A 23,501-nucleotide genomic window follows, 5' to 3' on the forward strand; every position below is an offset into this window, starting at 1 on the left:
GTAACTACCTAGTCATTCATACTGTAACTACCTAGTCATTCACACTGTAACTACTCATTCATACTGTAACTAGTCATTCGTACTGTAACTACCTAGTCATTCATACTGTAACTACCTAGTCATTCATACTGTAACTACCTAGTCATTCATACTGTAACTACCTAGTCATTCATACTGTAACTAGTCATTCGTACTGTAACTAGCTATTCATTCATACTGTAACTACCTATTCATTCATACTGTAACTAGTCATTCATTCATACTGTAACTAGTCATTCGTACTGTAACTACCTATTCATTCATACTGTAACTAGTCATTCATTCATACTGTAACTAGTCATTCATACTGTAACTATTCATTCATACTGTAACTACCTAGTCATTCATACTGTAACTACCTAGTCATTCATACTGTAACTAGCTATTCATTCATACTGTAACTACCTAGTCATTCATACTGTAACTACCTAGTCATTCATACTGTAACTACCTAGTCATTCATACTGTAACTATTCATTCATACTGTAACTACCTAGTCATTCATACTGTAACTAGTCATTCATACTGTAACTAACTAGTCATTCATACTGTAACAAAGTGCTTCCTTATTAACGTTCAATTATCCATTTCAGAAGGAAGAACCGGGTGATTTATTTCAAGCAAATGTATATGTTTTATTTGGTATTTTTTTAACATTCGTAAATTCTTAAATTAAACACATTCTCTTTGGTAAACAAGCACATTGACAACAGTCAGAACTGAAGCCGTCGTTGCAGAGTATCAGGAAAAGCCACAAAGTAAGATGAAATGTGACTTGTCACAAAAAGGCCTGAGGTTCACAAAGTACAGAGGAGAATAACGAGATACCATCTAGATAACACTTCTCATAGCCAGACGGAGAGGCTGGACACATAAACAAAACATATAAATAGGTAGAAAACATTCCTTGATCTACATCTGAATATAAACTATATTTATAAAATCAACACAACCTCTTCTAGTGTTCTATAACCTACACTAGGTGAGGTCCAATACTCCAGTCCCTATGGTAACATTACCACTATAATGGCCACAAAGTGAATCCAATGAGATAATATGTAGTTTCTACTTCACACATTCAACAGTCCAGTATGGAAGCTATGGATAGGGCTACTCGTCTTCCTCATTGTCCTCAGACTCTGTAGAGGAAAGAAAGAGATGACCAATGTTACCAGTCAGTGACTGCTGTTATAACACATGTTATAACCAGTTAAGATAGACTCCATAGCCATTCTGTATCACGGGTTATCACTAGGGATGCCGGGTTGGAAGATTGTGTGTGTATGTGTGTAGCGCTCACCTGCTGTGATGGAGTGGTTGAGTTGGGCCAGCATCCTCAGCATGAATGAGGCAGGTACAGTGATGGTGTTCCTGGTCTCCTCCAGCATCAGTTCATTACGGAAGGTCACCTACAGGACACACAGAGCACCAGGTATCAGGAGATCAGAGGTTCTAATGGCTTCATCAATGTCACTATGATGAGAGCCTTTCTATCCTCCACACACCTGGTTGATTGTAAAGCACACAAATCAGTGGAGGCTGCTGGGGGGAGGACGGCTCATAATAATGGCTGGAACGGAGCGACTGGAACGGCATCAAACACATGGTAACCATGTGTTTGCAGTATTTTATACCGTTCCACCTACTCCACTCCAGCCATTACCACGAGCCCATCCTCCCCAATTAAGGTGCCACCAACCTCCTGTGACATGAATGTATTTATAATGTCACACCTCTTCAGCGAGTACTCTGTTGAATGATGGGGATTCCTCCATCGGTGACCAGATCTTGACGTTGGAATCTATCCCTGATGTGGCTAACACTGGAATGAACAGAAAAATTAACAAATGAATAAACGGGTAACTGCCAAAATAAAGGAAACTCCAACATAAAGTGTCTTAATGGGGCGTTGGGTCACAACAAGCCAGAACAGCTTCAACGCACCTTGGCATAGATTCTACAAGTGTCTGGAATTCTATTGGAGGGATGCGACACCATTCTTTCAAAAGAAATTCCATCATTTGGCGTTTTGTTGATGGTGGTGGAAAAGGCAGTCTCAAGCGCCGCGCCAGAATCTCCAATAGTGTTCAATTGGATTGAGATCTGGTGACTGAGCCGGCCATGGCATGTGTTTTACATCGTTTTCATGCTCATCTAACCATTCAGTGACCACTCGTGGCCTGTGTATGGGGGGCATAGCCATGGTGGCCAAAATGATGGCCTGCCCAGCATATTTATACATGACCCTAAGCATGATAGGATATTAATTGCTTATTTTGGCAGTTACAGTGCATTCGGAAAGTATTCAGACCCCTTCACTTTTTCCACATTTTGTTCCGTTACAGCCTTATTCTAAAATTGTATATATCTGTTATTTTACCAGGTAAGTTGACTGATAACACGTTCTCATTTGCAGCAACGACCTGGGGAATAGTTACAGGGGAGAGGAGGGAGATGAATGAGCCAATTGTAAACTGGGGATTATTAGGTGACCGTGATGGTTTGAGGGCCAGATTGGAATTTAGCCAGGGCACCAGGGTTAACACCACTAGTCTTACAATAAGTGCCATGGGATCTTTAATGACCTCAGGGTCAGGACACTACACAGGGCAGTGTCCCCAATCACTGCCATGGGGCATTGGGACATTTTTTTTTAGACCGGAGGAAAGAGTGCCTCCTACTGGCCCTCCAACACCACTTCCAGCAGCATCTGGTCTCCCATCCAGTAACTGACCAGGACCAACCCTGCTTAGCTTCAGAAGCAAGCCAGCAGTGGTGGTATGTTGCTGGTAGGCTGCTGGCAAAATAAATGAATTCAATTATAAATGTTTGCAAATGTATTACAAATAAAAAACAGAAATACCTTATTTACATAAGTATTCAGAGCCTTTGCTGTGAGTCCCTTTGCTATGCATCCTGTTTCCATTGATCATCCTTCACATGTTTCTACAACTTCATTGGATTCCACCTGTGGTCAATTGATTGGACATGATTTGGAAAGGCACACACCTGTCTATATAAAGTCCCATGGTTGACAGTGCATGTCAGAGCAAAAACCAAGCCATGAGGTTGAAGGAATTGTCCGTAGAGCTCTGAGACTTGATTGTGTCGAGGCACAGAACTGGGGAAGGGTACCAAAACATTTCTGCAGCATTGAAGGGCCCCAAGAACACAGTGTCCTCCATCATTCTTAAACGGAAGAAGTTTGGAACAACCAAGACTCTTCCTAGAGCTGGCCGCCCGACCAAACTGAGCAATCGGGGGAGAAGGGACTTGATCAGGGTGGTGACCAAGAATCCGATGGTCACTCTGACAGAGCTCCAGAGGTCCTCTGTGGAGATGGGAGAACCTTCCAGAAGGACAACCATCTCTGCAGAATTCCACCAATCAGACCTTTATGGTGGAGTGGCAGACGGAAGCCACTCCTCAGTAAAAGGCACATGACAGTCAGCTTGGAGTTTGCCAAAAGCCACCTAAAGGACTCTCAGACCATGAGAAACAAGATTATCTGGTCTGATGAAACCAAGATTGAACTCTTTGGCCTGAATGTAAAGCGTCACGTCTGGAGGAAACCAGGCACAGCTCATCACCTGGCCACCACCATCCCTACGGTGAAGCATGGTGGTGGCTACATCATGCTGTGGAGATGTTTTTCAGCACCAGGGACTGGGAGACTAGTAAGGATTGAGGCAAAGATGAACGGAGCAAAGTACAGAGAGATCCTTGATGAAAACCTACTCCAGAGCTCAGGACCTCAGACTGGGAAGAATGTTCACCTTCCAACAGGACAACGACCCTAAGCACACAGCCAAGACAACGCAGGAGTGGCTTTGGGACAAGTCTCTGAATGTCTTTGAGTGGCCCAGTCAGAGCCAGGACTCGAACCCGATAGAACATCTCCGAAGAGACCTGAAAATAGCTGTACAGCAATGCTCCCCATCCAACCTGACAGAGCTTGAGAGGATCAGTAGAGAATGGGAGAAACTCCTCAAATACAGGTGTGCCAAGCGTGTAGCGTCATTCCCAAGAAGCCTCGAGGCTGTAATCATTGCCAAAGGTGCTTCAACAAAGTACTGAGTAAAGGGTCTGAATACTTATGTAAATGTGATATTTCTGTTTTGTTTTTTTATTATTATATATATTTGCCTCCCCAAAAAATGGGGTACTGTGTGTAGATTGACAAGGAAAAAAACAAATTGAATCCATTTTAGAATAAGGCTGTAAAGTAACAAAATGTGGAAAAGGTGAAGAGGTCTGAATACTTTCTGAATGCTCCGTACCTGTAAAGTCACAGCCTTCAAGCCTTTGAGTTGTAAGAGCCAGACTGGGTGTTCACTAAAACCACCTTCAGTGTGAGACTGTCAGAAGCAGTGAACTCACATGGTTCGTAGGGATGTGGCTGCAGACAGTTGATAACGTGCTGGTCTGCCTCCAGCAGCATTAGGTGTTCCCCTGTCTCTCTGTCCCAGATGAAGATATGACCACAGTCTGAGCCGCTCAGCACAAACTGGTCACCCCAGAAACAACACTGATTGGTCTATAAACAACAACAACAACAAAAGCTTGAATGAGTTTTCCACATAGCTACTTCGCAATACCTAAAGCACTGCATGTTAAATATAGCTGACAAGAAGTTGAAGCCGTTATCACCACATATTGCCCAAGGTCCCCCTCTGGTGGACTAAATCATGACTTCAAGCTTGTCTTAATCCTCAATACTGTTCTACTGTACTGTACCATAGTCCTGGAATTACGGTGGCCCTTGTAGACCTTTTCTACTGAGGGCTTCCCGATACGGCGGGTCTCGCAATCCGCCAACTCCTTCTTCTCTTTCCGCCGCCGGAAAATCTCCTGGATCCGCGCAGCAGCAGAGCGCCTTTCGGAAGGATATACAACATGTCTGTAGAGTCATTAAATCCAATCAAAGTCAAGCCACGTGAGAAGTGTAACTTCTGTACCGCAGGTTTGATTGAATGCACTGAGCAACAAGGAAACGCCCAACATCAGCATGCTAGTTCCAACTGTTCTATCAACGTTATTTAAGCTACTGATCTGACACATCTATTGTTAGTGAAGAAGAACTCATTCTTAGTTGTTGTTGCCATGGCAAATAATTACCTGAGTACTCTTTCCCCTAATTCTGATCCTCTCAAATTAAATCTATGGAAGGAAGGAAGGGAACAACACATCCACTTTAATAGCCAGACATGACTGTAGTAGTTGAATGATTAACTGTGTAGGCCAGCTATGCCTCAGTCAATGCAATCATAGTACCATACCTTTGCATCCATTCCCCAGGGGGCTGTGGTGTGGGCTCCTCTCCCATGCCCTCCACCTCCGACTGGCTGAGGGATGAGATCTGCCTGGTGTCGGACACCTGCTCTGGGCTCCTGATCCGCGGGGGTTCCCCCTGGTCGCTGGCACCACCGCTGGAGAAGTCCAGTTGGATGGTGCTGCTGGTGGTGCCCTGGTCGCTGTATGTCAGACTCAGGACTGGTTCCCCAGGAGATGGTTGGAGACTTCCTGTCCCCATGCCACTCCTACGGCTCCTCGGGCTCTCCATGGAGGAGGAGAAGCTGGCTGTTGATGTTGGTTGAGACGGGGCTGGATTCCCTAGCACCACAGCCTCCTGGTGAAGCCCACTACCTTGTGGAGCTGCTGCAGGGTCTACCCTGGGTCGTGGCTGTGGACGGGCTCCTCTGTTGTTCTGGGCCTCGCTGGCATCCTCAAACCAGCGTGACAACATGTCTGACATCCTCTGCATCAGAGACACTCCAGGCCTGGACTCTCCTACAGGAGGACGAGGGTTCAAAACCCATCATATTACTCATAGACAGTGATGTGAAAGATTACATCATCTAATAATATCATGCTTATGTATAATTGTATTGTGTTAATCCATGCAATATATATATTTTAATGTAACCTTTATTTAACTAGGCAAGTCAGTTAAGAACAAATTCTTCTCTTGGACCACTGCACCACCTGGGAGCAATAGGACCAAGTGAGAGAGCACTTCTGTCATCGATAGCACACGTGTTGTGTCTGCTGTGTGTTTAGGTGAGTGGGGACTTAGTGGGGCGAGGAGCTTCTCTTACCGTCCCTCTCCCTCTCGCTCTCTGGCCGTGACAGGGGTCCAGTGTCTGACCAGTCTCCTCTCAGACGCAGACGCTTCTGCTGAGTCTCCTTCTGCTAGGAGAGAAGCACAGTGACATTTCACCAGTCACAGCAGAGCACGGGCACAGGCCTGACCAAAATACCCGCCCTTTCCCTGTGGCTGAGACCCCCCACTCCCCTCCTCATCCCTCCACTGGGGGCTCACATTCCCAGCCCTCACTGCCAGGTGTCTTAGGCTCTGGCAGGCGATACCAGGGGGGCAGGGAGGTTTATCTTAGTGCACATAGGTTACACTAGTTCCGTGGTGTTTGTACAGGAACGGTGACGTTACCTGGTGTTGTATGTATCGAGTTCTGTACAAAATATGCTGCCTCACCCTGCAGATTACCCAGAAGCCCTCTGGCTTATGTGTTCAGCAGCTGTGTGTGTGAGAACACAGCTCAAATGTCTTTCCCAGAACAGATTCAGACAGCAGACCGTTATCTACTGGTGAGGCAAAAATAGCCCAGAGATGGGACAACACATCAGCCCCTCTTGTCAACACACACACACACACACACACACAGCATGTCATGTGGTAGAAGCTTCCAGAAACTGGTGTGAGCGCACAGATGTTGTGTAAACACAGACTACATTCAAATAATTGAATCCAGTCTTTCGTACTGTGATACACAGTAACTGAGAGGAATGTTCTCACCTTGTTATCCTGTGACGGTCCCTTCAGCTCGCGTCCCTTGTCATCTTTAGGGTCAAACAGGTAGAGATAGTCTGAGGCATAGCTGGCTAGCACCTCCCTGCCGTCCCTACTGTAGGCCAATGAGGTCACGCGACATGACTTGTTGACCAGGTGCCTCGGTACAAACCTCGCACACATTCCTGCCACCCCGCTTCCTGTCTGGAAACCTGCAAAGTGGATGAGATGTATATAGGAAATTAGTATTTTCCATACAGACCTTCAGAAGAAAATGTTATTCTCACCACTGAGCCTAAAGACAATCAAACAGTGATTAACTGTGTTATGTACTGTGGTAGTGGGATTCCTTAAAGACTACTGACATTGATAGAATTATTAGTTCATTTTTAGTTATCTGATTGCCTTGAGTTAATAATAATTATTATTATTATCTGGTCGGTGCTTGATTATATTTGTCCTGTTTCACACATGTACATTCTACACGTGTGAATTGGAAATGTGTTTTTAGCATATCCCAAGTCCCCCTGAGACACCCTCAGAGTGGTCACAGCCAGGGACTGCCATTATCAACAGCGACCCTGGAGCTATTAGGGTTAAGTACCTTGCTCAAGGCCACGTCAACAAATGTTTTATCTTATCGGCTCTGGATTCAAACTAGAGAACTTTCTGTTACTGGACAAACGCTCTAAACGCTAGGCTACCTGTAGCCGCCGGTGAGGTTGTGCATACCTGTTGCTATGGTACCCAGCATTCTCCTGTCATAGATACGGACTGAGCTGTCAGAGCAGCCAGTAGCCAGATAGAAGGATTCCACAGGGGATATGGCTATGGATGTTACTGCTCGCCGACAGTCAATCAGGATGTCCTGGTAAAAAAGAAAGTTCAAGATATCTTCATTTAAGGGAACTCTGACATTGGTTGTTTGAGTAGTAGGTAAAACTGCTGGTAAACATGGTGGCGAAAAGTTGTTAGTAAAAACAAGTTGCCTTCATAAATATGTAACTACACAATAAAACTGTAGTAATAACATCATAGTTACATAAGAATTGTTAATTTGCCTGTAATAGAGTTTAGCTGTACTATCATAACGCAAACCTACCTTTTTACAGTTAGTTTGCCAGCAGCCAGGAGAAACTCGGACATCAAACCACCGGATTGTTCCATCCTCTCCACAGGACAGGAAAGAATGAGGGTCACTAGGTACCGTCAATATCTACCAGTAGAAATAGACAGGTTTTAGAATAGATCCAGAACCTGCTCTGATTGGGCCGTCGAACAGAATTAGAATTCCTGTCTACTGATAGACAGGGGGCTTTAGAATAGATCCAGAACCTGCTCTGATTGGGCCGTCGAACAGAATTAGAATTCCTGTCTACTGATAGACAGGGGGCTTTAGAATAGATCCAGAACCTGTTCTGATTGGGCCGTCGAACAGAATTAGAATTCCTGTCTACTGATAGACAGGGGGCTTTAGAATAGATGACTTTCACTGCAGCAACACACCAAGGACGTATTTATGGTCCACATACCATTCCTACCTTCCACAGCAATAACAGACGTTGAGGTAAATGTGATGGAGATGGAGATGTGATAGATTGGATATATTAATCAACTCTCTTTATTGAATTACACTCTGATGGCGATAAGATTGAAATGCTGGATAACACAGACACCCCCCTCACCTCGTAGGCGGCACCGTTGTGACAGTGGTACTGCAACACAGGGTCCATGTTGGAACCCCTCTCTACGTTGGTGAGGAAGATCTTGCCGTCGGCTGCTGCAGACACAATCATTCTGTCGTTGGTTTGGGGCAGGAACTTGGCACTGAAGATATTGGATCGATGCCATGATGTAATGGATGCCTTGACCTGGAGAGTGGAAAAATAGCGGGGGACTTTATATTGGCACATATATTGTCTCTCTGTCTCTTCTGCGTCAACAGGTTGAAGTATGTGCTGTACGGTGTCTTGATCATAAACAATGTTTTGGCACAAAAAAGTTGCATCTTACTTTCCGGCTATATGGGTTCGTGATGACCAATTTGTCATCATCTGATCCAGATAAGATGTATTCTCCTGTGTCGTTCCAGCATATCGTATTGACCTGTCATGAAAAACAATAACAGTTTGAAAACACTGGATGATATCATGCAATTGTCACACTGCACTTACACTGTTAATCACTTCTGTAAGGCATGTTGGTACTTACAGAGCCCTCATGTACATCAAGAGTGGCTTCAAGTTTCAGCCTTTGAACAAACTCTTTTCTTCCTATAGGAAATCATTATGATACCATAAGAACAGTTTTAGGTATCCCATAAGGTAGTCCCTTTAACAAAATTATTATTTTAGCCAACACAAATGTTTAAATACAATAAGTAGTCTTTGTAAAGTATGAATTGATATAAAACACTGCTAATAAAAGAACAGTGTGTCTTAGATCAATTCCTGGCGCAAGGCAGTAGGCTGTTGTAAAACATGTTACTAACACACTGACACATACAGTACAATGACAATAAAGTAGTATATAGACCATTTGTACATAACATATTTAATGAAAACGTTTGTCTCACCTAAGTAGTTACTCCTTGTAAAGTTGTTTATTCTGTTGGAACCGATGGTGCGTTTCCTAATATCCCAAATGAGATTGTTGGTACAGGGCATGGTGTCGAAACACCGTCCGCCTTACAAATAACACACTTTATGCAAGTATTACTGAAATATCTAAGTCATGGTGTCTTACAATTTAGGCTACAAAATATTTTTTCTGGACTCCTCTTCTGTCTTAGTTCAGTCGCTACAATTGTTTAAATTTTGTATCGTCGTCTGGCAGACTTTCTCGGATGAACAAATCTATAGAACACTGAAAAGTTTCACGTTGGTCTCTCATGAAGAAGGTCGTGCTGATGGTATGTAGCCAGGGGGCGTGAGCACTGCGCAGGCCCAGATTACCCCCCCAAACTCCATGTCCCTCCCTGCTTTGAGCCCTAAATATATTGTTGAACTCTTTGTGATGATCGGCCTGTGAATTAGCCTGTGTAAGTATGTGTTAGTTTTGGTCAATTACAAATTATTATGGTATAAATTAGTGCCTAGATAATAATAATAATAATACATTGAATTTATAAAGTGCTTTTCGTTGAAAAACAATCTCAAAGTGCCACAGTATTTATATAATAACCTTATTATAATATTATAATAATAACCATAGATTCTAGTTTCATCAGACAAAAACCGCATCTTCCTACCTGTGTTAAATCCATTGTCAGCTGATAATGTGGTTCATGTCATTTGAAAGTGTGTCCAAGAGTCAGTGTCTGGCTTCAGTTCATTTTTTACATTGTACCATTTCCAATCACGTGTGTAATTCTTGGAAAGTGAAGTAGGATAGGCTTACTGTTCCCTACCAATGGCAGTGGTTGTGGGGCGGAGTTAACGTTCAGTACAACCCCCCCTCCCCAATAATAGATGATTCTATCCAGTAAGCATCATAGAGGATAGCCATGCCTGCTGTCAGCTAATGGTTCACACAATCTATTCTGTCTGATCCCTTCAAGTAGCCCAAGGACAGGGTGTACCGGTGGTACAATAAAGCGCATCGCATATTTATTTGATTCTAAACTGTTGGTGCCAAGTTTCAACAGTCACCAGACATGGCTTTAGTGGGAGTTAGAGCTTCATACCACAGGATTCTTAACCAGATAGAGTTTCTACTACCTGGTAAACTGAGACCCATTTACAACCATCCTGCAGGTAAGGACATGATCAATATTACAGCATCAGGTCCTACTAACCTGGCTGTCTCTGTATCACTCTCCTCATGGTGTCTATTGGTTCATGTCTCCTCCCTGTTGTCTATTGGTTCATGTCTCCTCCTGTTGTCTATTGGTTCATGTCTCCTCCCTGTTGTCTATTGGTTCATGTCTCCTCATGGTGTCTATTGGTTCATGTCTCCTCCCTGTTGTCTATTGGTTCATGTCTCCTCATGGTGTCTATTGGTTCATGTCTCCTCCCTGTTGTCTATTGGTTCATGTCTCCTCCCTGTTGTCTATTGGTTCATGTCTCCTCCCTGTTGTCTATTGGTTCATGTCTCCTCCCTGTTGTCTATTGGTTCATGTCTCCTCCCTGTTGTCTATTGGTTCATGTCTCCTCTATTGGTTCATGTCTGTTGTCTATTGGTTCATGTCTCCTCCCTGTTGTCTATTGTTCTCTCCTCCCTGTTGTCTATTGGTTCATGTCTCCTCCCTGTTGTCTATTGGTTCATGTCTCCTCCCTGTTGTCTATTGGTTCATGTCTCCTCCCTGTTGTCTATTGGTTCATGTCTCCTCCCTGTTGTCTATTGGTTCATGTCTCCTCCCTGTTGTCTATTGGTTCATGTCTCCTCCCTGTTGTCTATTGGTTCATGTCTCCTCCCTGTTGTCTATTGGTTCATGTCTCCTCCCTGTTGTCTATTGGTTCATGTCTCCTCATGGTGTCTATTGGTTCATGTCTCCTCCCTGTTGTCTATTGGTTCATGTCTCCTCCCTGTTGTCTATTGGTTCATGTCTCCTCCCTGTTGTCTATGGTTCATGTCTCCTCCCTGTTGTCTATTGGTTCATGTCTCCTCCTCATGGTTGTCTATTGGTTCCTGTCTCCTCCTGTTGTCTATTGGTTCATGTCTCCTCCCTGTTGTCTATTGGTTCATGTCTCCTCCCTGTTGTCTATTGGTTCATGTCTCCTCCCTGTTGTCTATTGGTTCATGTCTCCTCCCTGTTGTCTATTGGTTCATGTCTCCTCCCTGTTGTCTATTGGTTCATGTCTCCTCCCTGTTGTCTATTGGTTCATGTCTCCTCCCTGTTGTCTATTGGTTCATGTCTCCTCCCTGTTGTCTATTGGTTCATGTCTCCTCCCTGTTGTCTATTGGTTCATGTCTCCTCCATGTCTGTTGTCTATTGGTTCATGTCTCCTCCCTGTTGTCTATTGGTTCATGTCTCCTCCCTGTTGTCTATTGATTCATGTCTCCTCCTGTTGTCTATTGGTTCATGTCTCCTCCCTGTCTATTGGTTCATGTCTCCTCCCTGTTGTCTATTGGTTCATGTCTCCTCCCTGTTGTCTATTGATTCATGTCTCCTCCCTGTTGTCTATTGATTCATGTCTCCTCCCTGTTGTCTATTGGTTCATGTCTCCTCCCTGTTGTCTATTGATTCATGTCTCCTCCCTGTTGTCTATTGGTTCATGTCTCCTCCCTGTTGTCTATTGATTCATGTCTAAAAGTCTCCCCATCTTCAGAATACACTTTCTCAATATTTAGAAAATGAGATGGGATAATTTATCACTATCACCTCTGGATGTTTTCTACTCTTCTATTTGGTAAATAAGAGTGATGTTGAATATAGTGGGACTGTGACTGTCACAAAAGAATGAGCAAACTTTCAGTAGCAGTGTATTGGGGTTGGTGAATGGACCCCTGGTCACGAGTGACCTCTGACGGGGTCATCGTCAATGGAGCAAACACAGTTTTATTATAGTAGAGTTGGAATTGTTTCAATGTGACAGGAGGCGTGTAGCTGATTATAACTTTGAGGTTTATGAGGACAAGTCTGTCTGTCACATGCAAACTATCTGAACGTTGATGAGCTAGTACACAGGGCTCTTCTTCCAGCCCTGGGGAGATAACAGAGACGGACTGGTCATGGGGCAATTCTGGCAAATGCCAGATGGGCTGGTCCATCTTTAGCCTGGTGGGCCTGTCAAAATTGTGGGTTTTGCCAAAATTATAATTATTTGGCTAATATCTGGGGTCTCAAGGGGAAAATGGTCCTGTGTGTTAGAAATGCTTGGGACGATTTTTGGTCCCAGTCCGTCCCTAGGAGTTAGGGCTGATCTCTGAGCTATAGAAGAGTGGTACACAGAAGGTTGTTCCAAGCAGGGGTTCTCCGTTCCGGGTTCATGGGATGTTGTTAATATCAAAATAGGTTGGCACCATGTTAAAGTAGAGGGAAGTCAGTATGAGATGTAAAAACACAACACATTAATAACAACTTATAGTTGATAAAACAACCAGTCTAGCTGTCAAATAGACAAGAGAAGGGAAGCATATGAATGGACAACAGGTGTGTAACTAAATGACGTGCATGCCACTACATGCTGGCACTCTTCAATAAATTATCGCCCTTGGCAAGTTTTCAATTGGCAAGGCATGATGTACAGGCAGTGGAAGGAGGACAGAGACAAGCTGAGGGCACGAGAATGACATCAGGTGGAATTATCTAGGAAGGGATTTAACCAGTCACTTTCAATGTCGCCTCATCTTAAAACGTTTACTACCACGAATCAGGTCGCAAAGTTTAATGCTTGACAACTTCTGTCACTTCACAGAAAGCCTGAGGCCTACTGGTTCAATTGGCATATCATTTTATTGTGGAATCAACCAACTTTTTGCACAAAACTAAATGTCACATAAATCACTGTAACGTTATGTATTCAACACAACTGTCATTGCTAACCTTATAATAATTAACCTTAATAATTAAACCATGTTTTGTTTCATCTGTAGGTCCAAAGACAGTTTTCTTCTGGGCACCAGTGTGTAAATGGGTAAGTGTTCAAAGATTTGCAGCGAAGCAGTTTAGAGGGTTCAGAGAGTTTTTAGAGGGTTCAGAGGGCACTGAGAGTGTTTAGAGGGTTCTAGAGAGTGTTTAGAGGGTTCAGAGGGCACTGAGAGTGTTTAGAGGGTTTTAGGGGAGTGTTTAGAGGGTTCTAGAGAGTGTTCAGAGGGTTCTGAGAGTTTAACATTTTGTTCATTGAGCAGACACTCTTATACTGAGTGCATACAGTTTTGTACTGGTCCCTCATGGGAATGGAACCCACAACCGTGGTGTTGCAACGGCCTGCTCTGTCAACTGAGCCACACGGTAAATGAAGACTGCACAGAGGCAGCATGCAGAAACTCATAAGAAGCATGTAACAGTGGAAATGGGAGTGAATAATAATTCATTGGTAATGCCTGACCTGTGTCTACATATTCCTTTCTGTCATGTGAACTGATTGAGGTCGCTTCTAGAGAATGAAGACACATTTTATAAGCTCCTGTATTCTGCCTCTGTCTAATCTTAATATTCCATACAGTTAATGTTCCACTCTCTGACCCTCCAAACGGTGTTATATAATGGTCCTATGATGTAGTACACATATGCATGGTTGTGTGACCCCCCCACTGTCTCTCTCTTTCTGTTTCTCTATGTCTCTCTGTCTCTTTGTCTCTTTCTACAGGGTCTTGTTTTTGCGGGTCTGGCTGATATGACCCGACCGGCTGATAAACTGAGTCTCTCTCAGTCTGGAGTACTCATGACTACAGGTAATGGAGCAATGAGGACAGAGAGGACAGGAAGTGTGTGTTTGTGTGTTGTGTGTGTGTGTGTGCCTGTGCGTGTGAATGTGTGTGTGTGAGTGTGTGAATGCGTGCGTGTGAGTCTGTGAATTTGTGCATGTGAGTGTGTGCATGGGTGTATGCGAGAGTGTGTGTAGCTTGATGACCCTTCAGATGAACAGTTCACTGATAGAATTACTGGCATGGATTCAGACATGATGGCATGGAACTTTCACACCTGCCCCTGCATCATGGGGTTTCCATTGCTGCTTTGTAAATGGCCCACTGACTGTTAACAAGGACTGTAACGGTATGTCCCTGTGTGATAGCACTGTCCTTAAATTACACAAGATGACCCGTGCCTGTTTGAGACTACTCTATCTCAGACTATTTTCAATTAGAGATGATAATCGTGTTTTGGTCCTCGGATACGGCTAGTTACAAACCACTACCAGACGTTTTCCACAACGTGATGTCATTAGCTGTTGATTTGTGTTAAGGTATGGAGTTAGGTAGTGCACAGGGCATAGTTATGCAATCCATTTTCCACTTCCAAACCCATCCCTAGGTGGCAGCAGCAACCGGGTCAGGTGCTGGGCTGTGCTTGCCAGGTGTTACTCTGGGCGTCTTTTGGGCATGCCTTTGTATTTTCCTTTATGTAAATATTTATTTTGGTCACCATCACTTGAACCAACAATAACCTGCTTGGGCTGGACGACCACCAAGTCTCACCAGAGATAGCCCTGATCCTGGTCAGATGTCTCCTAGCCGGTACCCCCACATACAACACTGACTAGCCCTGATCCTGGTCAGATGTCTCCTAGCCGGTACCCCCACATACAAGACTGACTAGCCCTGATTCTGGTCAGATGTCTCCTAGCCGGTACCCCCACATACAACACTGACTAGCCCTGATCCTGGTCAGATGTCTCCTAGCCGGTACCCCCACATACAACACTCACTAGCCCTGATCCTGGTCAGATGTCTCCTAGCCGGTACCCCCACATACAACACTGACTAGCCCTGATCCTTGTCAGATGTCTCCTAGCCGGTACCCCCACATACAACACTGACTAGCCCTGATCCAGGTCAGATGTCTCCTAGCCGGTACCCCCACATACAACACTGACTAGCCCTGATCCTGGTCAGATGTCTCCTAGCCGGTACCCCCACATCAAACACTGATTATCCCTGATCCTGGTCAGATGTCTCCTAGCCGGTACCCCCACATACAACACTGATTATCCCTGATCCTGGTCAGGTGTCTCCTAGCCGGTACCCCCACATCAAACACTGATTATCCCTGATCCTGGTCAGATGTCTCCTAGCCGGTACCCCCACATACAACACTGACTAGCCCTGATCCTGGTCAGATGTCTCCTAGCCGGTACCCCCACATCAAACACTGACTAGCCCTGATCCTGGTCAGATGTCTCCAACACTGAGATCCTGGTCAGATGTACCCCCACATACAACACTGACTAGCCCTGATCCTGGTCAGATGTCTCCTAGCCGGGTCAGATACCCCCACATACAACACTGACTAGCCCTGATCCTGGTCAGATGTCTCCCCCCACATAGCCCTGGTACCCCCCCCCACATACAACACTGACTAGCCCTGATCCTGGTCAGATGTCTCCTAGCCGGTACCCCCACATACAACACTGATTATCCCTGATCCTGGTCAGATGTCTCCTAGCCGACTAGCCCTGATCCTGGTCAGATGTCTCCCACATACAACACTGACTAGCCCTGATCCTGGTCAGATGTCTCCTAGCTGGTACCCCCACATACAACACTGACCCCCCCTGATCCTGGTCAGATGTCTCCTAGCCGGTACTCCCATACAACACTGATTATCCCTGATCCTGGTCAGATGTCTCCTAGCCGGTACCCTCACATACAACACTGATTATCCCTGATCCTGGTCAGATGTCTCCTAGCCGGTACCCCCACATACAACACTGATTATCCCTGATCCTGGTCAGATGTCTCCTAGCCGGTACCCCCACATACAACACTGATTATCCCTGATCCTGGTCAGATGTCTCCTAGCCTGGTCAGATGTCCCACATACATACACACTGATTATCCCCTGATCCTGGTCAGATGTCTCCTGGTCAGCCGGTACCCCCACATACAACACTGACTAGCCCTGATCCTGGTCAGATGTCTCCTAGCCGGTACCCCCACATACAACACTGACTAGCCCTGATCCTAGTCAGATGTCTCCTAGCCGGTACCCTCACATACAACACTGACTAGCCCTGATCCTGGTCAGATGTCTCCTAGCCAGTACCCCCACATACAACACTGACTAGCCCTGATCCTGGTCAGATGTCTCCTAGCCCCCACATTCAACACTGACTAGCCCTGATCCTGGTCCCCACATACAACACTGACTAGCCCCTGGTCAGATCCTGGTCAGATGTCAGATGTCTCTAGCCGGTACCCCCACATCAACACTGACAAGATGTCACTGACTACCACTGATCCTGGTCAGATGTCAGATGTCTCTAGCCGGTACCCCCACAACACTGACTAGCCCTGATCCTGGTCAGATGTCTCCTAGCTGACTCTAGCCGGTACCCCCACATACAACACTGACTAGCCCTGATCCTGGTCAGATGTCTCCTAGCCGGTACCCCCACATACAACACTGACTAGCCCTGATCCTGGTCAGATGTCTCCTAGCCGGTACCCCCACATACAACACTGACTAGCCCTGATCCTGGTCAGATGTCTCCTAGCCGGTACCCTCACATACAACACTGACTAGCCCTGATCCTGGTCAGATGTCTCCTAGCCGGTACCCCCACATACAACACTGATTATCCCTGATCCTGGTCAGATGTCTCCTAGCCGGTACCCCCACATACAACACTGATTATCCCTGATCCTGGTCAGATGTCTCCTAGCCGGTACCCCCACATACAACACTGATTATCCCTGATCCTGGTCAGATGTCTCTAGCCGGTACCCCCACATACAACACTGATTATCCCTGATCCTGGTCAGATGTCTCCTAGCCGGTACCCCCACATACAACACTGATTATCCCTGATCCTGGTCAGATGTCTCCTAGCCGGTACCCCCACATACAACACTGACTAGCCCTGATCCTGGTCAGATGTCTCCTAGCCGGTACCCCCACATACAACACTGACTAGCCCTGATCCTGGTCAGATGTCTCCTAGCCGGTACCCCCACATACAACACTGACTAGCCCTGATCCAGGTCAGATGTCTCCTAGCCGGTACCCCCACATACAACACTGACTAGCCCTGATCCTGGTCAGATGTCTCCTAGCCGGTACCCCCACATCAAACACTGATTATCCCTGATCCTGGTCAGATGTCTCCTAGCCGGTACCCCCACATACAACCTGGTCAGATGTCTGACCCCCACCAACACTGACTGATCCTGGTCAGATGTCTCCTAGCCGGTACCCCCACATACAACACTGACTAGCCCTGATCCTGGTCAGATGTCTCCTAGCCGGTACCCCCACATACAACACTGACTAGCCCTGATCCTGGTCAGATGTCTCCTAGCCGGTACCCCCACATACAACACTGACTAGCCCTGATCCTGGTCAGATGTCTCCTAGCCGGTACCCCCACATACAACACTGACTACCACTGATCCAGGTCAGATGTCTCTGATCAACACTGACTAGCCCTGATCCTGGTCAGATGTCTCCTAGCCGGTACCCCCACATAAACACTGATTATCCCTGATCCTGGTCAGATGTCTCCTGGTCCTGCCGGATACCCCCTGGTCACATACAACACTGATTATCCCTGATCCTGGTCAGATGTCTCCTAGCCCCCACATACAACACTGTACCCCCCCCCACATCAAACACTGATTATCCCTGATCCTGGTCAGATGTCTCCTAGCCGGTACCCCCACATACAACACTGACTAGCCCTGATCCTGGTCAGATGTCTCCTAGCCGGTACCCCCACATACAAACACTGACTAGCCCTGATCCTGGTCAGATGTCTCCTAGCCGGTACCCCCACATACAACACTGACTATCCCTGATCCTGGTCAGATGTCCCTGATCACTGGTCAGATGTCTCCTAGCCGGTACCCCACACATACAACACTGACTAGCCCTGATCCTGGTCAGATGTCCCCCACATCAACACTGAGCCTGGTCAGATGTCTCCTAGCCCCCACATACAACACTGACTAGCCCTGATCCTGGTCAGATGTCTCCTAGCAGACCCCCACATACAACACTGATTATCCCTGATCCTGGTCAGATGTCTCCCCGGTACCCCCACATACAACACTGATTATCCCTGATCCTGGTCAGATGTCTCCTAGCCCCCCACATACAACACTGGTACCCCCAGATGTCATACAACACTGATTTATCCCTGATCCTGGTCAGATGTCTCTCTAGCCGGTACTCCCCACATACAACACTGACTAGCCCTGATCACTGACTCCCCTGAGCAGATGTCTCCTAGTACCCCCATACAACACTGATTATCCTGATCCTGGTCAGATGTCTCCTAGCCGGTACCCCCACATACAACACTGATTATCCCTGATCCTGGTCAGATGTCTCCTAGCCGGTACCCCCACATACAACACTGATTATCCCTGATCCTGGTCAGATGTCTCCTAGCCGGTACCCCCACATACAACACTGATTATCCCTGATCCTGGTCAGATGTCTCCTAGCCGGTACCCCCACATACAACACTGATTATCCCTGATCCTGGTCAGATGTCTCCTAGCCGGTACCCCACATACAACACTGATCCTGGTCAGATGTCTCCCTGATCCCCCACATGACTAGTCCTGAGATGTCTCCTAGCCGGTACCCCCACATACAACACTGACTAGCCCTGATCCTGGTCAGATGTCTCCTAGCCGGTACCCCCACATACAACACTGACTAGCCCTGATCCTGGTCAGATGTCTCCTAGCCGGTACCCCCACATACAACACTGACTAGCCCTGATCCTGGTCAGATGTCTCCTAGCCGGTACTACCCCCACATACAACACTGACTAGCCCTGATCCTGGTCCTCACATACAACACTGACTAGCCCTGATCCTGGTCAGATGTCTCCTGAGCCGGTACCCCCACATACAACACTGACTAGCCCTGATCCTGGTCAGATGTCTCCTAGCCGGTACCCCCACATACAACACTGACTAGCCCTGATCCTGGTCAGATGTCTCACTAGCCGGGTCAGATGTCTCCCCCACATACAACACTGACTAGCCCTGATCCTGGTCAGATGTCTCCTAGCCGATTATCCCTGTCCTGGTCACCCCCACATACAACACTGATTAGCCCTGATCCTGGTCAGATGTCTCCTAGCCGGTACCCCCACATACAACACTGATTATCCCTGATCCTGGTCAGATGTCTCCTAGCCGGTACCCCCACATACAACACTGATTATCCCTGATCCTGGTCAGATGTCTCCTAGCCGGTACCCCCACATACAACACTATTTATCCCTGATCCTGGTCAGATTTCTCCTAGCCGGTACTCCCACATACAACACTGACTAGCCCTGATCCTGGTCAGATGTCTCCTAGCCGGTACCCCCACATACAACACTGACTAGCCCTGATCCTGGTCAGATGTCTCCTAGCCGGTACCCCCACATACAACACTGACTAGCCCTGATCCTGGTCAGATGTCTCCTAGCCGGTACATAAAACACTGACATACTCTTAGCCCTCAAAATTATGAAAAAAGTAGGAAAAGCAAATATTGGATTTTATACGCATTATGCAACAGTAACACATTTCTGAAGCAGAAACAACATTCAGATGCTGCAACTTTACCTGTCCCTTTACCTGTCATTTTACCTGTCCCTTTACCTGGCCCCTTACCTGTTCATGTACCTGTCCTCTTACCTGTCCCTTTACCTGTCCCTCTACCTGTCCCTTTACCTGTCTCTCCACTATTTTACAGGTGTTATTTGGTCCAGATGGTCCCTGGTCATCATTCCCAAGAATTGGTTTCTGTTTTGTTGCAACTGTTTTCTTGGTGCGTCAGGAGCCACCCAACTCTTTAGAATCTGGATGTGAGTGGAACAGACCGTTAGATACAGAGCTACACACCAACTTGTGCCCTATTCAATCAAACCATATTAGGGGGGAAAATCATCATAATTTGTCAATGTACCGGATGTCAGTCATTGTCTGACAACAGGCTTGTTAAATACACAGTACCGCTCTGAAGGGCAAAGTGTGCTTGGTCACACATTTAAGACAGCTTGTGACATTGTCCTTGGGCTTTGCCTTCTTTGTTGTGGTTTAAACCAGGCACATTATATGCCAAGCCTTCTGCCCTTGTGTTTTTCCTGTCAACTGAGTGATATAACCACAGAGATAAATGTATATCCTGTTCTGCCTCTATGGATACAACACTGAATAAGTCTGTGGTGTCTACTGCTTTGGAAAGCATATTTGTCAGAATTAGCTAACCGGCCCTAAAAGTTGTACTTGTTTCTGTGTGATCACTAGACTACAGTCCATATCATACAATCTGTTACTCTATAACTACTTGTCTTTCATTTGGTTACACGTTAAAATCAGAGATACGGATACTTTTATAAAGTCCGCCAGGGTCCCTTCCTGAATGTAAAGGATAGCATGCCTGCCAACTTGTCTTTGCACTCTGAGACCTATGATTAGTCTGTTTGAACCTTTATTTTGGTTTGTTAGGGTCGGAGGTCAACCCTGTCCCTCTGTGTTTCTAGGTACCAACAGGAAGTAAAGAAGCAACAAGAAGCAGAGGCTGCTGAACTAAAAATAAAGCCATTGTTGGATTATTTAGAACTAGTGACACTAACTAACTAGTGGATCTGATTCACTTGATTAAATTGCAATTTCATCTTTGAGAACTTCAACGACCACAGAATCGTCCAACTCAATAACACCCCTCCCTCTGCAAAGCACAATTCATGCTGTTAATGAATAATTATGAGGTGATGATGTGAGGATGACAGCATGTCTGCGTGAGGATGATGGTAAAAGATTAGTAAAAGGTAAGATTAGGCAAAGAAACATACACATTTACAAATTCACACAACACTTTAAAGATGGTGAATGTTTGAGACTGATGATGGTTAATGTTGTATTTTTCAACGGTAAAACTTTGTTTTAGTCTTTTACCTCTTTGTCTGATTTTAGGACGTTGTGGTATGTATATATTTATTGAAAATAAATTCTACATTTTGGATAAAACTGTTCCTGACTTGAAGAAACCCTTCTCATGTGCATGAGGTTATTAATGGCCAACTTGATCATAAGCTAAGTTAAAAGATAAACGTGGCCTCTTCAGTTTATTGTTTACATTGTGTCTTTTCCATGTACAGTCCACATCACATGTGGGGTGCTTTCAGTACGACACGTTTTGGAACGTTCAGATAGAAATATGTAATATTGAACAAACATGTCTCTCTGACATGTAGACAACATTTGGCAACTAAACGTGGTTCTGTTTTCTAGGAATTGCAAAATGGGGTGGGCTCATAGTGTGGGCTAACTCTCTCTACCAATGGCAGTGGGTTTGGGGCGGGGTTTATATTTCGGTACCGCCCCTCAGGTGACACTCCTACATAATAGATTAGGCACTACGGGTAGATGAGCCTGCTTTCTGCCAATGGTTCATACAGGCTATTCTGTATTCTAGTTACTATAGACAATCAATGACAGGGTGTACTAGAGCCACAATACAGCACATACTATTTATTTATTTAGAACTGTCGGTACCAAGTTCAACAAAAGTAGGAAATAAAACTCTAGTCTCCAGTCATGGCTTTAGTGGGAGTTAGAGCTTCATACCACAGGATTCTTAACCAGATAGAGCTCAAACTACCTGCTAAACTGAGACCTTTCTACAACCATCCAGCAGGTAAGGACATCATTATTATCAGGCTCACCTCAACATGACAGATCTGCATCACTTCCACTGTTCTCACCATCTTACAGTACAGACACTATACTGTATACTCTGATACACATTGTCAATATTTTCAATATGTATAATGTAAATGACGCCTGCTGTCTGTGCCTACTTATGAAAACAGCCTAACCAGTTCTGCTAGGGCGAGTATGAGGTGTTCTCTCATTTGTGAAGTAGCTAGCAAGTTAGCCAACGTTAGCTAGTTATCTTGGGTGCTTGACAGCCGTTGTGGGGTCAGAACACTCGGATCAACCCCACTCTCGGTCAGAGCGTCCAGTGTGCGCTCTGAACGCTCCCAGAGCGAAACGCTCAGAGTTACCAACGGGCAATCTGACAAAACTCTGAATTTACGAACGGCCAGAGCGCACTATAAACGCTCTCTGGCACTCCAGATTGAATTTACGAACATTTACAACGAACGACTGGTCGCGTCCATAGATACAGAACAAAAAGACTGAATTGACTGGGTAGCGTCTCTGGCAACCGAACCGATAGAACGGACGAGCTGCCGGCTTGGGTAGCAACCCCAGATTTGTGTCGGGACTATATCTTGTCGAAGGATGAAATAGTATGAATAAATTAATAAAAAATAAGACGTCGAGAGCCGGCAAACGTGCCACTACATACTCCAAACACCGGCTTCAAGGGATTACTAACATATTCAAATAAAGATTGACACATTTTCATTAAAAACGTTATTTTCATTAATTTATTCATACTATTGCATCATTCCACAAGATATAGTCCCGACACAAATCTAGGGTTACTACCCAAGCCGGCTGGTCGTTGGTTCTATCGGTTCGGTTGCCAGAGACGCGACCCAGTTGTTCAGTCTTTTAGTTCTCTATCTATGGACGCGACCCAGTCGTTCAGTCTTTTAGTTCTGTAACAATGGACGCGACCCAGTCGTGATTTCGATTGGCAGAGAAACGCTGCATGCCTGTCTGTCCCGACTCCCTACACTTTCATTACTAAGGGACACCTGGAGATCGGAGAGATAGACAGCAAGGTGTACACAAATCTCAGCTGTAACGAAATGTTAAGTCTAAAAGAAATGTGAGAAAATGTCTAGATGATTTTTACAGTAAAGATCAAGTTTATAAATTCCCTGCCTGGGCTGATGAGACAGTGGATTGCTCAATCAAATGGAACAGAATAAATGGGCATTTTAACATCATAGATTTAGGGTGCGTTCGTAAATTCGCTCTGGCTACATACTCGGACATCAGAGCACTGAGTGTGCCAGTGAGCAGAATAACTGATGCATTTACGAAGGCTCAACACCCTTTGAATATGGCCGGTGTCAGTAAACCTCGGCAAAAAAGCGTAATTAAATTGTTGCCAGCATCA

General features: G+C 45.6%; 2 protein-coding genes and 1 pseudogene across 5 annotated transcripts in view; 2 read left to right on the forward strand and 1 right to left on the reverse strand.

Annotated features, from left to right (window-relative positions):
• Positions 1–649: 649 nt before the first annotated feature.
• LOC115115594 (DDB1- and CUL4-associated factor 6-like) lies at positions 650–9,763 on the reverse strand. 4 transcript variants are annotated; one of them, XM_065023359.1, is made up of 15 exons: positions 9,423–9,763; positions 9,059–9,120; positions 8,861–8,953; positions 8,533–8,718; positions 7,950–8,063; positions 7,580–7,715; positions 6,854–7,059; positions 6,138–6,228; positions 5,319–5,829; positions 5,158–5,199; positions 4,777–4,915; positions 4,420–4,576; positions 1,773–1,861; positions 1,340–1,448; positions 650–1,178 (listed from the first exon to the last, which is right to left on the reverse strand). In XM_065023359.1, the coding sequence occupies exons 1-15, from the start codon at positions 9,511–9,513 to the stop codon at positions 1,150–1,152; spliced, it is 2,055 nt and encodes a 684-aa protein (XP_064879431.1). In that variant the 5' UTR covers positions 9,514–9,763; the 3' UTR covers positions 650–1,149. The 4 variants fall into 4 exon arrangements, with proteins under 4 accessions (XP_064879431.1, XP_064879425.1, XP_064879429.1 ...); XM_065023353.1 differs by having other exon boundaries at positions 4,777–4,939; XM_065023357.1 differs by having other exon boundaries at positions 6,138–6,231.
• A 575-nt stretch (positions 9,764–10,338) lies between these two features.
• On the forward strand, positions 10,339–21,433 carry LOC135572552 (mitochondrial pyruvate carrier 2-like; annotated as a pseudogene).
• A 373-nt stretch (positions 21,434–21,806) lies between these two features.
• LOC135573718 (mitochondrial pyruvate carrier 2-like) overlaps positions 21,807–23,501 on the forward strand; it is a 7,484-nt gene continuing 5,789 nt past the window's right edge. The window contains exon 1 of the mRNA XM_065023370.1: positions 21,807–22,100. Coding sequence (XP_064879442.1) covers positions 22,001–22,100 — 100 coding nt within the window. The 5' untranslated portion in view covers positions 21,807–22,000. The remainder of the gene's footprint in view (positions 22,101–23,501) is intronic.

Source organism: Oncorhynchus nerka, linkage group LG2, assembly GCF_034236695.1.
Source record: "Oncorhynchus nerka isolate Pitt River linkage group LG2, Oner_Uvic_2.0, whole genome shotgun sequence".
In the NCBI taxonomy this organism is placed as follows: Eukaryota; Metazoa; Chordata; class Actinopteri; order Salmoniformes; family Salmonidae; genus Oncorhynchus; species Oncorhynchus nerka.

Excerpts from the sequence above, each read along its gene's own strand:
- LOC115115594 (XM_065023349.1), bottom strand. The coding sequence starts at position 9,513 with ATGCCCTGTACCAACAATCTCATTTGGGATATTAGGAAACGCACCATC. Across the intron at positions 6,232-6,853 it reads GACCGTCACAGGATAACAAG|CAGAAGGAGACTCAGCAGAA; the intron begins GTGAGAACATTC and ends CTTCTCTCCTAG. Across the intron at positions 5,830-6,137 it reads GAGCGAGAGGGAGAGGGACG|GAGAGTCCAGGCCTGGAGTG; the intron begins GTAAGAGAAGCT and ends GTCCTCCTGTAG.